At 37.3% G+C, this 17761-nt stretch overlaps 1 protein-coding gene across 5 annotated transcripts in view; it reads right to left on the bottom strand.

The window, feature by feature from the left end:
• The window catches only part of LOC149796087 (roundabout homolog 2-like), a 394782-nt gene that overhangs the window by 43742 nt on the left and 333279 nt on the right, over positions 1-17761 (bottom strand). For all 5 annotated transcript variants that reach the window (XM_089966001.1, XM_089966005.1, XM_089966004.1 and 2 more), the window contains 5 exons: positions 9073-9351; positions 6857-6998; positions 6257-6387; positions 4350-4474; positions 1947-2106 (listed from right to left, as the gene is read on the bottom strand). In XM_089966001.1, the coding sequence (XP_089822127.1) occupies positions 1947-2106; positions 4350-4474; positions 6257-6387; positions 6857-6998; positions 9073-9351 (837 nt within the window). The remainder of the gene's footprint in view (positions 1-1946; positions 2107-4349; positions 4475-6256; positions 6388-6856; positions 6999-9072; positions 9352-17761) is intronic.

Genomic DNA, 17761 nt, shown 5'->3' with positions numbered 1-17761 from the left:
AAGTAATCAAAAAGATTACTGCAGATAACTGGAGCATATAGTATAGGTCACAACAGTAACCTAATTCAGGCTGAAGGGCATAAGGTTCACATGATGCATTTACCTGATTCTGCAGGTAATTGCATTTGATAAAGTTTCCTAATCATGAGGGTCTCAAAAATGTGAAATATAGGTCAGTGTATGTATGTATGTATTTATTTATGCATGTACATATGTATATGTACATAAGTATGTATGTATATATGTATGTATGTATGTATGTACATATGTATGTATGTATGTATGTATGTATATATGTATGTATGTATGTATGTACATATGTATGTATGTATGTATGTATGTATGTAGCATAACAGCACATTAGCACAATACTGGCCATAAAGTGCCAAGAAGGTTTAGCAAAACAAAGATAAAACCACAAACTGTAAAATCTTTAACTACAAGGTCCAATCTTCAATGTAAACAATGCTCTTTGTAAAAGTCCGTAACCTTCTCAACTATAATATCATTACAAAACATTCCTGGGCACAAAGACTGTCTATCACTTATTACAAAAACAGGCAAAGAGTAGCACATTGGGCCTTTTCAACATCCTAGAGAAAATAGCGATGGTTCAATGGGCAGAGAGACAGATGGAATTCTGGGCAGATACGAGTCATCTATGCACCAGAATTGCAATTTGGCCAATTTATATGAAGTAACTCCTTTAGCAAATCTACATAACTGGAACTCTGACTGGTTGGCAGCAGAGCAGAGTGACAGAGTTATGAATGGCAATAGAAAAGAGTGATACAGCTATGACAAGTTGGAAGCAGAGCAGAGTGACAGAGCTATGAATGGTAACAGAACAGATACAGCTATGATAGGTTGGAAGCAGAGCAAGGTGACAGAGCTATGAATGGCAATATAACAGAGTGAGACAGCTATGACAAGCTGGAAGCAGAGCAGGGTGAGAGCTATGAATGGCAATAGAACAGAGACAGCTATGACAAGCTGGAAGCAGAGCAGGGTGACAGAGCTATGAATGGCAATAGAACAGAGTGATACAGCTATGACAAGTTGGAAGCAGAGCAGGGTGACAGAGCTATGAATGGCAATAGAACAGAGACAGCTATGACAAGCTGGAAGCAGAGCAGGGTGACAGAGCTATGAATGGCAATAGAACAGAGTGATACAGCTATGACAAGTTGGAAGCAGAGCAGGGTGACAGAGCTATGAATGGCAATAGAACAGAGTGAGACAGCTATGACAAGCTGGAAGCAGAGCAGGGTGACAGAGCTATGAATGGCAATAGAACAGAGTGCTACTGCTATGACAAGCTGGAAGCAGAGCAGGGTGAAAGAGCTATGAATGGCAATAGAACAGAGTGATACAGCTATGACAAGTTGAAAGCAGAGCAAGGTGACAGAGCTATGAATGACAATAGAACAGAGTGAGACAGCTATGACAAGTTGGAAGCAGAGCAGGGTGACAGAACTATGAATGGCAACAGAACAAAGTGAGACAGCTATGACAAGCTGGAAGCAGAGCAGGGTGACAAAGTTATGAATGGCAATAGAACAGAGTGATACAGCTATGACAAGTTGTAAGCAGAGCAGTGTGACAGACCTATGAATGGCAACAGAACAGAGTGTTACAGTGATGACAAGTTGGAAGCAGAGTAGAGTGAACCAAACATCGTCAAAAATTAGTTCAGATTTTCAGACATGATATTAATGGTAATTTATCTCACTTATCGTAACTAGGTTTTATACAATTACTCAGAGAAAATTCTCAATTTTAAATTTGTGACTATTACATAATCTAATTATTTTATATGCTCGAAGTAGATATTCACTTGTCAACAGAAAGCAAAGATGCCAAAAAAGGCTAATATTATTTTTCAAACATTTTATGATTTTCAAACTTTTCAATAAATAAGGACTTTTATTATTAAAGAATATTACCTCTGACGATGATGCGTGCTGATGCCTTGGATTCACCCTTACTGCTGTATGCCACACAAGTGTACTCCCCCTCATCGCTACTCAGAACATTCTCAATACGAAATGTTCCATCCTCTGCAACTGACAGTCGGCCAGACTCGCGCTTAGGAAAAACCAAAGTCTGCAGAGAAAAAAGCAACTTACAAGTGTCATATCGTTTGTTTATACAAAAGGTCATTGTAATTTATACTAAAGCAAGACCTTTGACTTTGACACTGTACATTTACTGTAATTGTACCATAGGAAGACATTTCACCTGCATACCAATTGTTATTGTAATTATACCATAGGAAGACATTTCACCTGGACACCGATTGTCATTGTAATGATACCTTAGGAAGACATTTCTTCTGGACACTGATTGTCATTGTAATTATACCATAGGAAGACATTTCACCTGCATACCAACTGTCACTGTAATTATACCACAGAAGACATTTCACCTGAACACTGATTGTCATTGTAATTATACCATAGGAAGACATTTCACCTGCATACCAACTGTCACTGTAATTATACCACAGGAAGACATTTCACCTGGACACTGATTGTCACTGTAATTATACCATAGGAAGACATTTCACCTGCATACCAACTGTCAATGTAATTATACCACAGGAAGACATTTCACCTGGACACTGATTGTCACTGTAATTATACCATAGGAAGACATTTCACCTGCATACCAACTGTCACTGTAATTATACCACAGGAAGACATTTCACCTGGACACTGATTGTCATTGTAATTATACCACAGGAAGACATTTCACCTGCATACCAACTGTCATTGTAATTATACCATAGGAAGACATTTCACCTGCATATCAACTGTCACTGTAATTATACCATAGGAAGACATTTCACCTAGACACCGTTTGTAATTGTAATTGTACTAGAGTAAGGGTGTATGTGCTTGAAACAAAAAAAGGGTTTTTAATTCCAATCCGACTCCCATTCCAACTAATCTGACCAAGAATTATGCTTGTATTTTATGTCATTACTAACAGTGACCATGAAGTTTCAATATTAACACTGACCATCCTGACGAAATAGAAATAGAATACTACCTGATTCAATACACAGATCATCCAGAATAAATAGCATTCTACTGAAGAGTCATTACACAGATCATCCAGAATAAATAGCATTCTACTGAAGAGTCATTACACAGATCATCCAGAATAAACAACATTCTACTGAAGAGTCATTACACAGATCATCCAGAATAAATAGCATTCTACTGAAGAGTCATTACACAGATCATCCAGAATAAATAGCATTCTACTGAAGAGTCATTACACAGATCATCCAGAATAAATAGCATTCTACTGAAGAGTCATTACACAGATCATCCAGAATAAATAGCATTCTACTGAAGAGTCATTACACAGATCATCCAGACTAAATAGCATTCAACTGACAGGTCATTACACAGATCATCCAGAATACATAGCATTCTACTGAAGAGTCATTACACAGATCATCCAGAATAAATAGCATTCTACTGAAGAGTCATTACACAGATCATCCAGAATAAATAGCATTCTACTGAAGAGTCATTACACAGATCATCCAGAATAAATAGCATTCTACTGAAGAGTCATTACACAGATCATCCAGAATAAATAGCATTCTACTGAAGAGTCATTACACAGATCATCCAGACTAAATAGCATTCAACTGACAGGTCATTACACAGATCATCCAGAATAAATAGCATTCTACTGAAGAGTCATTACACAGATCATCCAGAATAAATAGCATTCTACTGAAGAGTCATTACACAGATCATCCAGATTAAATAGCATTCTACTGAAGAGTCATTACACAGATCATCCAGACTAAATAGCATTCAACTGACAAGTCATTACACAGATCATCCAGACTAAATAGCATGACTGATGATTCATTACACAGGTCATCCAGACTAAATAGCATTCTACTGACAAGTCATTACACAGATCATCAGACTAATAGCATATTACTGATGACTGATTAAAGAAAGGAAAAACAGCAAAAAGGCAATTTAAAAAGAATAAATAAAAAACACCTTTTCATCTTGTTTTCCACTATACAGCTATTTACCATATGCACTTTCCATTATGCAGTAATTATCCACATATACTTACTTTCACATATGCATTCATCATCCAGACTTTATACAGTACTACATTTACTTTCAATAAGATTATTAATTTTACCTGGTTATCAGTAGTCAAGGTAATTACTTAGTTTTTTGTATAAATGTGTGTATGGTACTCCCTTTGCAGACAAACCTGATGACAAGCCACAGCCTAACTTCAGTGTTTCAACACTTTAAACAAACGAATAAACAAATGCAAAAATAATTGCCACTTCCTACCGGTGGGGATCCAATGCTCCAGTACACAGTGGGTACAGGGCTGCCTGTTGACACACACTGCAGGGTAACTGTCCTGCCACGAGCCACAATCTGGTTTTTTGGCCGCACAAGGAAAGAAGGGGGATCTGAAAATCATGGAGATGATAGGTTTGTGGATGTCTGTTAGATATCACAGCAAAGATCCTTAATACATAATGGCAAGGTTATTCAATATTTTGTGTTTTTAATGAGTCCTATGGCAGTATGCAAGTAGTATTTTTGGACGATGGGTAAGTATCAGGCATACAGAAAAAAAACCATCATCATATTTCTATTATCCATTTGCAGATGATTTCAACAGTCCATACACATATGTATATATGTTTGTATATATGATGCATTGATGAATGGACAGACAGACAGATGGATGGACATACACATGTATGTATGTATGTATGTATGTATGTATGTATGTATGTATGTATGCATGCATGAAAGTATGAGTATGTGTCTGTGTGTCTTCATGCATGTACGTGTTAATGTGTGTGTATGTATGTTCGTGGGAATAAAGTATCTATTGATGTTTGTAAGTAGGTGGGTAGGTAGGTAGGTAGGTGGGTAGGTAGGTAGGTAGGTAGGTAGGCATGCATGTCCCTACAAACAACTACTCAGGAGAGTAACCATATGTATCCACAGCTGCTCCAAAAGAGTCCCTCAAAACACAGACAAGTCCCTCAAAAGTACTAACAAGAGTCCCTAAATGATAGACAGCAGCATAAGAAATCTTCTGATGAAAACAACATACTGATGACAATCCAATTAGGGGAACTAATGAAACGATGTTCAATGTTCATTGCCGGCAGCCATATTTGAGAAATGCCCATATTGCATGTCTGTACAATTTTTATTTGGAACCAACCAGACACTGTAAGAATTCTTCCAGGGAAAACCCATGTTAAATGACTTTCACGAATGGCAGTACTGTCAAGATGGTTGCTGTGATGACAATACTGGATGTCAGATTAGCACTGTTTGGGACCATCCAGAAAAAAAGATTTAAGTGAAAACCCTATACTGATATGACCATCCCTTCAGGTCTAGCAGTTGTAACAACAATTTCAAAATGTCAGTGGTCATATTCGATGACCAGATGAGAGTGGTCATATTCGATGTCCAGATGAAGTGGTCATATTCAAAGTCCAGATGACACTATTTTCATTAGGACCAACTAAATAAACATCATAAGAATTCTGGTGAAAACCCCATGACTTCCCATTCATCAGAATTTTAAGATGACTGCCATGACAGCTATAGTGGAAATCAGATTTGCAACATTTTCATTTAGAACCAACTAGACCCCTGGATGAATGCGCGTGTCAAGTTTTGCAGCAATCCTTTTCAGAAGCTTAAAAGAAGTAGTTATAAAAAGACAGATGGGCATCTGATGATGGATGACCAACAAGCGGCCATCCCATAAATTCTTCCTTTCTATGACTAGCAGTGCTAAATATCTGTCATTAAGTGGTTATTCCTATTATAAAAAATGACTGGTTCAAACTACATTCCATTACATTCTCCAATGTCCTACAGACTCACCAACTAAAGCTGGAAATTTAGGCAAAGAGTGATAAACATAAAATTATTACAAATATGGAGAGGAAATAAACATTAAATTGTTACAAATATGGAGAGGAAATAAACATTAAATTGTTACAAATATGAAGCAGGGATAAACATAAGATTGTTACAAATATGGAGAAGGGATAAACATAAGATTGTTACAAATATGGAGAAGGGATAAATACAGTAGCATCACAAATACAGAGTTGGGATCTAATTGGACTACATGGTTGGGGTAGTATTCATCATTAAAACAATACATGGACGTTTTAATCCAAGATTAAAATTTTATAATACAAAACACGTACATTCAACTTTAAGCTTGGCTATAGCCTCAGAGGACCCAACACCATTCTGAGCCATGCAGATGTATGTTCCTTCATCTCCTGCCTTTACGTCCTCTATACGCAGTGTACCACTTTCCTTGTCACTGTATACCCTGAAGAAAAATAAAAGTGAGGCTTACATATGAACTTGAAGAAGGAACCAAAGGATATTTTAGTCAACAAGAAAAAAGTTTAGTCCTTAAGTATCAAGTGTTTTGACACTTAATCTTTGTAATGCCAAGAAACTTTGTGACAAAGTGTCACTAGTGACAATCTTCAACATTCAACAAGAAAGTGATTTAAATAACAAAGTTGGACTGTGAACTTTAAGGATTCTTCTTTTCATTACATTTATTTTTATCTTGTACAAGGCTTTAAAGACCTTTTTACATCTTTACTTTTTTTGGAGGTGTGTATAAATATACGTTTTTACTTTTACTTATATCGGTTTATTTAAAATCTACCTTTAACCAGTTTCACCACCTTACTATACAGTCAAGATTATTCTGATCATCCCATTATAACCAAATAAATAGCTCTCCCAATTTCCATCATCATTAAAAACTGTTTCAAATTTGTCACCTGTCATTTGTACTGATGTCACCTCCCTCTTTCCTCCAGGTGATACTAAGAGGTGGGTCTCCAGTCACTCCACAATGAAACTCCACATTCTGACCTTCCCCTATGGTCACATCTTTTGGAAATTTATCAATGACGGGAACATCTAAAAATGAGGTAAACAAAAAAAATACTGAGCTCAAAATAAATGCTGCTAAGAGATCAAAGTGGGCCTGCTCACCTTGCCAACATCTACCTGACTGGTAAATCCAAGAGCAGTTGACTAAGAAATGTGGGTAGATGAATAGATTTTAAGAATTAATTTCTTTTAATTCTCTTGTTTGTGTATTTTATTTTAAAAAAAACAATTCTTTAAATAATTTCTCCATTTCTATGTATTATATCTCATGCAATGTCAGCATCATTTGCTCAATATTATAAGCATATATACTCACAACTCAACCTTAACAAGACTTTATCCACAAGGCATCATTTGCTCAATATTATAAGCATATATACCCAGTCAACCCTAACAAGACTTTATCCACAAGGCATCATTTGCTCAATATTATAAGCATATATACCCACAAGCCAACCGTAACAAGACTTTATCTGCAAGGCATCATTTGCTCAACATTATAAGCATATATACCCACAAGTCAACCCTAACAAGACTTTATCCAAGTCAGCATCATTTGCTCAATATTATAAGCATATATACTCAGTCAACCCTAACAAGACTTTATCCACAAGGCATCATTTGCTCAATATTATAAGCATATATACCCACAAGCCAACCTTAACAAGACTTTATCCGCAAGGCATCATTTGCTCAATATTATAAGCATATATACCCACAAGTCAACCCTAACAAGGCTTTATCCAAGTCAGCATCATTTGCTCAATATTATAAGCATATATACCCAGTCAACCCTAACAAGACTTTATCTGCAAGGCAGAAGCAACTTTCCAGATACTGAACCAATTTTCACAAATGTGTAATGAAGTATGTACATCTCTTGTCAACTTGGAAAAAGTGTATTTGCAATGTTCAGAACCATTATGTTGAACTAAAATGAACTTCAGTTCAGTTTCTGAGTTGCAGTCTGATTCTCCATGGACATAAAAGGATTGTTGCAACATCTCTCAGCTTGATGCAGTTTTTCTACACTTCACATGCCAGCCCTTATATAGAGTCCTTATTGCAAATGCATTTGAAAATACACTTCCCATTATAGAATATTTGACCGAAATAAGACATTAATTTAGAGAGCATGAGATGGGTACAATCTCAAATAAGGTCAATTACTAATGAGCACACATGAGACCCAATCTAGAAAGCATGAGATGGGTACAATCTCAAATGAGGTCAATTACTAATGAGCACACATGAGACCCAATCTAGAGAGCATGAGATGGGTACAATCTCAAATGAGGTCAATTACTAATGAGCATACATGAGACCCAATCTAGAGAGCATGAGATGGGTACAATCTCAAATGAAGTCAATTACTAATGAGCACACGAGACCCATCTAGAGAGCATGAGATGGGTACAATCTCAAATGAGGTCAATTACTAAAGAGCACACGAGACCCAATCTAGAAAGCATGAGATGGGTACAATCTCAAATGAGGTCAATTACTAATGAGCATACATGAGACTCAATCTAGAGAGCATGAGATGGGTACAATCTCAAATGAGGTCAATTACTAATGAGCACACATGAGACCCAATCTAGAGAGCATGAGATGGGTACAATCTCAGATGAGGTCAATTACTAAAGAGAACACGAGACTCAATCTAGAGAGCATGAGATTTGTACAATCTCAAATGAGGTCAATCAATTACTAATGAGCACACATGAGACCCAATCGAGAAAACATGAGATGGGTACAATCTCAAATGAGGTCAATTACTAATGAGCACACATGAAACCCAATCTATAATTTTTTTAGGAACATATGACATATGTAATATATTTTTTTTCTTGATAATTATATCAGTAAATAATTATTTTCAATAAAATGCATTTGATTAAAAATTCAAGCACTTTTCAAAGACTACCGATTATCAGTAATTTATGAAACCAACCCAACATTCATACACTTTTTAATGTTGTATGAACACTATACATTGAAATGATCAGCAATAGAAAATAAATTTTCTTTCTTTCCTTAAATCTATTAAAAGTAGATGACAACTTCAGAAACTAAGGTAGTTATCCAAGGCTCAATTTACCATAAACAGACAGTTTTGCTGGACGACTGGTTTTGGCTCCTGCTTCATTCTTGGCCTGACATTCGTAATCTCCTGCATCCTGTTTTAGTACAGAAGTAAACTTCAGGTCCCCATCCTTAAGAATCTGGATGCGACCACCTGTCACGACTGGTTCTGAATTCCATAGCCAAATGATAGTTGGCTCAGGTTCACCTCTGGGAGGGCGACATAACAAGGTCACACTGTTTCCCACAGCAACACCAGTATCTACGGGTTCTTGCACAAAGTCATCTCTTAATGCTATCAATTAGAATGCAAACTTGATTCAATATGATTCAACAATAATATAATATAAACATTACACAAGAGGGCATATTGTATACACAAACAGTACTAACTGATATGCAAACTGTAGTAAATTATATGCAAACAGTACTAAATGATATGCAAACAGTAGTAAATGATATGCAAACAATGCTAAATGATATGCAAACAGTAGTAAATGATATGCAAACAGTAATAAATAATATGAAAACCGTACTAAATGATAACACTCTTGGGATAGCACCACTTCATAGACTAAATGACAACTGTGTGAGAAGGCGCTTGTTCATCGACTAAATGATAATGGTTTGAGAAAGGGCTTGTTCATAGACTAAACGACAATTGTGTGAGAATGGGCTTGTTCACTGACTAAATGATAGTACTTTTAAATGGAATCTCTTCATGGACTAAATGAAAGTGTTTTGAGATGGGATATCTTGATTGACAGTATTTTGAGACAGGATCTTCACAGACTATAAGACAGCATTTTGAGACAGGGAACTCACAGACTATCGACAGTATTTTGAGACAGGGAACTCATAGACTCTAAGACAGTATTCTGAGAAGGGCCTTCACAGACTATAAGACAGTATTTTGAGACAGAACCTTCACAGACTATAAAACAGTATTTTCAGACAGGATCTTCACAGAATATAAGACAGTATTTTGAGACAGGGCCTTCATAAACTGTAAGACAGTATTTTGAGACAGGGCCTTCACAGACTATAAGACAGTATTTTGACACGGCCTTCATAAACTGTAAGACAGTACTTTGAGACAGGACCTTCACAGAATATAAGACAGTATTTTGAGACAGGGCCTTCACAGACTATAAAACAGTATTTTCAGACAGGGCCTTCACAGACTATAAGACAGTATTTTGACACAGGGCCTTCATAAACTGTACGACAGTATTTTGAGATAGGGCCTTCACAGACTGTAAGACAGTATTTTGAGACAGGGCCTGATCATAGGCTACATGATTGTGCTCTGAGACTGGGTCTCTTTAAATTCATTGTTGAGTGAGGTGTCACCAGTTTTCAGGGTCTTGACATTTAACTGATTTCTTTTTATGTCAATGCAAGACTTCAACATCATTTTATCATTCCATCTTCATTTGTTATTTTTGAAACATTTAATACACTACATGTAACTGCAATAAAATATTTTTATCCAGATCAATCAAGAAGTATAGACTTTGTCTGAATGACAAGATATCCAGCTTTATCAGGAAAAAAGGACTTGTCCATATCCATCAGGAAATATAGAATTAGTCTGAATGGTAAGATGTCCAGATAACTATTAACTGAATAAATTGTGAATTGGGTTGACATCACTGACCAGAGATTTCAAATAGTTGGGAGAAGTAGTGGCTGTATAATAAATACATTTATGGACAAGTCCTCTTGAAAGCAAGTTTATGGACCAGTCCTCTTGAAAGCAAGTTTATGGCCAAGTCCTCTTGAAAGCAAGTTTATGGCCAAGTCCTCTTGAAAGCAAGTTTATGGCCAAGTCCTCTTGAAAGCAAGTTTATGGACAAGTCCTCTTGAAAGCAAGTTTATGGCCAAGTCCTCTTGAAAGCAAGTTTATGGCCAAGTCCTCTTGAAAGCAAGTTTATGGACAAGTCCTCTTGAAAGCAAGTTTATGGCCAAGTCCTCTTGAAAGCAAGTTTATGGCCAAGTCCTCTTGAAAGCAAGTTTATGGCCAAGTCCTCTTGAAAGCAAGTTTATGGCCAAGTCCTCTTGAAAGCAAGTTTATGGCCAAGTCCTCTTGAAAGCAAGTTTATGGCCAAGTCCTCTTGAAAGCAAGTTTATGGCCAAGTCCTCTTGAAAGCAAGTTTATGGCCAAGTCCTCTTGAAAGCAAGTTTATGGCCAAGTCCTCTTGAAAGCAAGTTTATGGCCAAGTCCTCTTGAAAGCAAGTTTATGGCCAAGTCCTCTTGAAAGCAAGTTTATGGACAAGTCCTCTTGAAAGCAAGTTTATGGCCAAGTCCTCTTGAAAGCGAGTTTATGGCCAAGTCCTCTTGAAAACGAGTTTATGGCCAAGTCCTCTTGAAAGCAAGTTTATGGCCAAGTCCTCTTGAAAGCAAGTTTATGGCCAAGTCCTCTTGAAAGCAAGTTTATGGCCAAGTCCTCTTGAAAGCAAGTTTATGGACAAGTCCTCTTGAAAGCAAGTTTATGGCCAAGTCCTCTTGAAAGCAAGTTTATGGCCAAGTCCTCTTGAAAGCAAGTTTATGGCCAAGTCCTCTTGAAAGCAAGTTTATGGCCAAGTCCTCTTGAAAGCAAGTTTATGGCCAAGTCCTCTTGAAAGCAAGTTTATGGCCAAGTCCTCTTGAAAGCAAGTTTATAGACCAGTCCTCTTGAAAGCAAGTTTATAGACCAGTCCTCTTGAAAGCAAGTTTATAGACCAGTCCTCTTGAAAGCAAGTTTATGGCCAAGTCCTCTTGAAAGCAAGTTTATGGCCAAGTCCTCTTGAAAGCAAGTTTATAGACCAGTCCTCTTGAAAGCAAGTTTATAGACCAGTCCTCTTGAAAGCAAGTTTATAGACCAGTCCTCTTGAAAGCAAGTTTATAGACCAGTCCTCTTGAAAGCAAGTTTATAGACCAGTCCTCTTGAAAGCAAGTTTATGGCCAAGTCCTCTTGAAAGCAAGTTTATAGACCAGTCCTCTTGAAAGCAAGTTTATAGACCAGTCCTCTTGAAAGCAAGTTTATAGACCAGTCCTCTTGAAAGCAAGTTTATGGCCAAGTCCTCTTGAAAGCAAGTTTATAGACCAGTCCTCTTGAAAGCAAGTTTATAGACCAGTCCTCTTGAAAGCAAGTTTATAGACCAGTCCTCTTGAAAGCAAGTTTATAGACCAGTCCTCTTGAAAGCAAGTTTATGGCCAAGTCCTCTTGAAAGCAAGTTTATGGCCAAGTCCTCTTGAAAGCAAGTTTATGGCCAAGTCCTCTTGAAAGCAAGTTTATAGACCAGTCCTCTTGAAAGCAAGTTTATAGACCAGTCCTCTTGAAAGCAAGTTTATAGACCAGTCCTCTTGAAAGCAAGTTTATAGACCAGTCCTCTTGAAAGCAAGTTTATGGCCAAGTCCTCTTGAAAGCAAGTTTATGGCCAAGTCCTCTTGAAAGCAAGTTTATAGACCAGTCCTCTTGAAAGCAAGTTTATAGACCAGTCCTCTTGAAAGCAAGTTTATAGACCAGTCCTCTTGAAAGCAAGTTTATGGCCAAGTCCTCTTGAAAGCAAGTTTATGGCCAAGTCCTCTTGAAAGCAAGTTTATGGCCAAGTCCTCTTGAAAGCAAGTTTATGGCCAAGTCCTCTTGAAAGCAAGTTTATGGCCAAGTTCTCTTGAAAGCAGGTTTATGGCCAAGTCCTCTTGAAAGCAAGTTTATGGCCAAGTCCTCTTGAAAGCAAGTTTATGGCCAAGTCCTCTTGAAAGCAAGTTTATAGACCAGTCCTCTTGAAAGCAAGTTTATAGACCAGTCCTCTTGAAAGCAAGTTTATAGACCAGTCCTCTTGAAAGCAAGTTTATGGCCAAGTCCTCTTGAAAGCAAGTTTATGGCCAAGTCCTCTTGAAAGCAAGTTTATAGACCAGTCCTCTTGAAAGCAAGTTTATAGACCAGTCCTCTTGAAAGCAAGTTTATAGACCAGTCCTCTTGAAAGCAAGTTTATGGCCAAGTCCTCTTGAAAGCAAGTTTATAGACCAGTCCTCTTGAAAGCAAGTTTATAGACCAGTCCTCTTGAAAGCAAGTTTATAGACCAGTCCTCTTGAAAGCAAGTTTATGGCCAAGTCCTCTTGAAAGCAAGTTTATAGACCAGTCCTCTTGAAAGCAAGTTTATAGACCAGTCCTCTTGAAAGCAAGTTTATAGACCAGTCCTCTTGAAAGCAAGTTTATAGACCAGTCCTCTTGAAAGCAAGTTTATGGCCAAGTCCTCTTGAAAGCAAGTTTATGGCCAAGTCCTCTTGAAAGCAAGTTTATGGCCAAGTCCTCTTGAAAGCAAGTTTATAGACCAGTCCTCTTGAAAGCAAGTTTATAGACCAGTCCTCTTGAAAGCAAGTTTATAGACCAGTCCTCTTGAAAGCAAGTTTATGGCCAAGTCCTCTTGAAAGCAAGTTTATGGCCAAGTCCTCTTGAAAGCAAGTTTATGGCCAAGTCCTCTTGAAAGCAAGTTTATAGACCAGTCCTCTTGAAAGCAAGTTTATAGACCAGTCCTCTTGAAAGCAAGTTTATGGCCAAGTCCTCTTGAAAGCAAGTTTATGGCCAAGTCCTCTTGAAAGCAAGTTTATAGACCAGTCCTCTTGAAAGCAAGTTTATAGACCAGTCCTCTTGAAAGCAAGTTTATAGACCAGTCCTCTTGAAAGCAAGTTTATAGACCAGTCCTCTTGAAAGCAAGTTTATGGCCAAGTCCTCTTGAAAGCAAGTTTATAGACCAGTCCTCTTGAAAGCAAGTTTATAGACCAGTCCTCTTGAAAGCAAGTTTATAGACCAGTCCTCTTGAAAGCAAGTTTATAGACCAGTCCTCTTGAAAGCAAGTTTATAGACCAGTCCTCTTGAAAGCAAGTTTATAGACCAGTCCTCTTGAAAGCAAGTTTATAGACCAGTCCTCTTGAAAGCAAGTTTATGGCCAAGTCCTCTTGAAAGCAAGTTTATGGCCAAGTCCTCTTGAAAGCAAGTTTATAGACCAGTCCTCTTGAAAGCAAGTTTATAGACCAGTCCTCTTGAAAGCAAGTTTATAGACCAGTCCTCTTGAAAGCAAGTTTATAGACCAGTCCTCTTGAAAGCAAGTTTATGGCCAAGTCCTCTTGAAAGCAAGTTTATGGCCAAGTCCTCTTGAAAGCAAGTTTATAGACCAGTCCTCTTGAAAGCAAGTTTATAGACCAGTCCTCTTGAAAGCAAGTTTATGGCCAAGTCCTCTTGAAAGCAAGTTTATGGCCAAGTCCTCTTGAAAGCAAGTTTATAGACCAGTCCTCTTGAAAGCAAGTTTATAGACCAGTCCTCTTGAAAGCAAGTTTATGGCCAAGTCCTCTTGAAAGCAAGTTTATAGACCAGTCCTCTTGAAAGCAAGTTTATAGACCAGTCCTCTTGAAAGCAAGTTTATAGACCAGTCCTCTTGAAAGCAAGTTTATAGACCAGTCCTCTTGAAAGCAAGTTTATGGCCAAGTCCTCTTGAAAGCAAGTTTATAGACCAGTCCTCTTGAAAGCAAGTTTATAGACCAGTCCTCTTGAAAGCAAGTTTATGGCCAAGTCCTCTTGAAAGCAAGTTTATAGACCAGTCCTCTTGAAAGCAAGTTTATAGACCAGTCCTCTTGAAAGCAAGTTTATAGACCAGTCCTCTTGAAAGCAAGTTTATAGACCAGTCCTCTTGAAAGCAAGTTTATAGACCAGTCCTCTTGAAAGCAAGTTTATGGCCAAGTCCTCTTGAAAGCAAGTTTATAGACCAGTCCTCTTGAAAGCAAGTTTATAGACCAGTCCTCTTGAAAGCAAGTTTATGGCCAAGTCCTCTTGAAAGCAAATTTATAGACCAGTCCTCTTGAAAGCAAGTTTATGGCCAAGTCCTCTTGAAAGCAAGTTTATGGCCAAGTCCTCTTGAAAGCAAGTTTATGGACAAGTCCTCTTGAAAGCAAGTTTAAAGACAAGTCCTCTTGAAAGCAAGTTTATAGACAAGTCCTTTTGAAAGCAAGTTTATAGGCAAGTCCCCTTGAAAGCAAGTTTATAAACAAGTCCTCTTGAAAGCAAGCTTATGGACAAGTCCTCTTGAAAGCAAGTTTATGGACAAGTCCTCTTGAAAGCAAGTTTATAGACAAGTCCTCTTGAAAGCAAGTTTGTTTACAAGGTTTCTTTTTATCTTATAGTAAGCATCAAGTTCACATAACCAAGTATAAAGTATTTAACAGTATGTACCAATCTGAATAAAAGCAAGTACTGAGTAGAGAAAATTGCATTTCAGGTTGAAGCAAGAGTTTCTCAAAAGGTTTGACAACATACAGGGCAAGAACATTTCCAGGAAACAAGAGTCCCTGAAAAGGACTGACATTCTACTGGGTGAGAACAGTTTCCAGGAAACAAGAGTCCATCAAAAGGGCTATCATCCTACTGGGCAAGAACAATTTCCAGGAATTCAAGATAAGACCGTAACTGTGGGGTGTTGAAAAAATTCTTACATTCTTCAGCAGTAACAAAATTTTCAAATTAGCTGCTATGGTTCACATATTGACTAACGGCTTGGTAGAATGTTCATTTTGGACAAAGAATATTTTTTTTTGTAAAAACACCATATCATAGTAATCTTTCATTCAGTAGTCACAACAAAATTTGTAAGACAGTTTTCATGGGAGCCATACTGGACATACAAATGGTACCATTTTCATTTTGGCCTTGGTGAAAAACCATCATAATCATCATCTATTCAGAGGAAGAAGTAACCATAAGATTTTAAAGACAGTTGTCTGGGCAGCCATATTGAGTCTACAACAGGTACCATTTTCATTCAGAACCAAACAGGCATCATAAGAAGTCTACAGGTGAAATAAACAAAACCATGTAGATATAGTCACCATTTTGGAGAGGTGTGATCTAATATTTGCAACATATGATGTTCCATTCAAAAGGAGCAGCAACCGTATGATTTTCAAGATGTATTCTGTTATGGCCATATAGGATGTTGGATCAGAACTATTTTTATTTAAGATCAAATGGACATCATAAGAAGCCTTTACTGAAAACCCATGTTGACATAGCAATAACAAGGTTTCTAAGATGGCCACTGTGGTAGCCATTTTGAATGTCAGATCAGCACATTTTCATCTATGATCAATCAGACATTATGCCTTTTTGTGAAAACCCCACGTTGATGTGACCATCCACGTTGGGTAAATAGCAACAAGATGGCTGCTGTGGTTACCATATTGGATGTCAGATTTACACTGTTTTCATTTAGGACCAACTAAAGAATTATTTCAGGGAAAACAAAATGTAGATCTGACCATCCGTTCAGGAGTAGTAATGACAAGATTTCAAAGATGGCTGTTTAGGCAGCCATACTGGATGTCAAATTTAGCACCATTTTCCTTTAAGAATGACTAGACCATGGAATGAATTTCTGTGTTAAATTTCAAGGCAATGCACCAGGTCATTTAGGACTAACCATGGAATGAATTTCTGTGTTAAATTTCAAGGCAATCCACTAGGTCATTTAGGAGGATTAGTGATAACTTGTGCTAATGGATTGACAGACCAAAGACAACAGGCCATCTAAAAATCTCTTCTAGTGTAGTAACAGTAAAGCAAAAAGTGAGTATTAAGTACAGAAAGTATTGGGTTATTAAAATAATCAAGCATAGAATAGAAAAATGCAAGTCACAAGTTTCAAAAGTTAGTATATAGTAGAGAAAATGAGAAAATAAGAAACACTGAACTTACTGGGGCAATGTAGGCAACTGAGTGAAATTACATAATACTTGTAACATTACCAAGTCCCTTGAAGGGAATGACGTTCTGTGGGGCAAAAAAGGAATGTCCCGGAAATTCATTATTTTCATCTAGCATCAAGTAGACGATGCAATGAATGTGTAAATTTCATGGCATTCCTCCAAGTAGTTTAAGAGGAATAGTGATGAGAAAAATGTAGACAGATGGATATCAGACAACAGATCATCCCATTTCTCAACTCAACACCGACTTTTCTGAACTCGCTACTTGAATTAAAAGTAAGCCTTATTTATTTACTGTAGTCACAAGTGATCCTGAAATCAAGTTGTTTACTGTACTTATCTTCTGAGAAAGTTTGTATCTTTATCATCAATATTTATGACTAAATTTTTTTCAGCCAAAGTAAGAATACCATAAAATTCACACCACAAGAGAACAACTCTGCTGGTGGAACCAAGGGATAAGCAATAAAGCCTTCCTCTCACATTATCTGAAAGTACTCCCTGCCAATTAACTCTACAGCCAATATTGCTAGCAATATCCACCCAATTTCTTATCTTGCAGTAGATACATAGTTAAGGCAGGACCCCTACACCAATGTTGTCAGTTCTGACACATCAGTGGCAGATTTTTTGATCATGTGCCACTTTAATAACCATTTTCTGATGCGAAGCTGACAGGAATAGACATAATTGATCCAGTGTAGGACAAGTGATAATACAAACTGCAGATTATGGTGCCTACAATCAATCTGTTCTAAGTCTGAATATAAGATTCTCACAGCACTGGCACAAAGCAAAGCCTTAATATTAACAGCTTTTATTGTCAAGCTATTACTTATTCAAACTGACAAAACTATTTTAGAACTCTGTTAATTGTTGCTAAAAAGAATCCACTCATTTTTGTGTAATGTTCAATATTATCTAATGTACAGTTGAATCAGAAATGAAAATCGGTTGTAGACTG

The sequence above is a fragment of the Sinohyriopsis cumingii genome, chromosome 7, assembly GCF_028554795.1.
Source record: "Sinohyriopsis cumingii isolate HCF-2022 chromosome 7, ASM2855479v2, whole genome shotgun sequence".
NCBI classification, from domain to species: domain Eukaryota; kingdom Metazoa; phylum Mollusca; class Bivalvia; order Unionida; family Unionidae; genus Sinohyriopsis; species Sinohyriopsis cumingii.
Note: the sequence above shows the minus strand (reverse complement) of the source record. Positions and strands in the feature narration are given on the sequence as shown.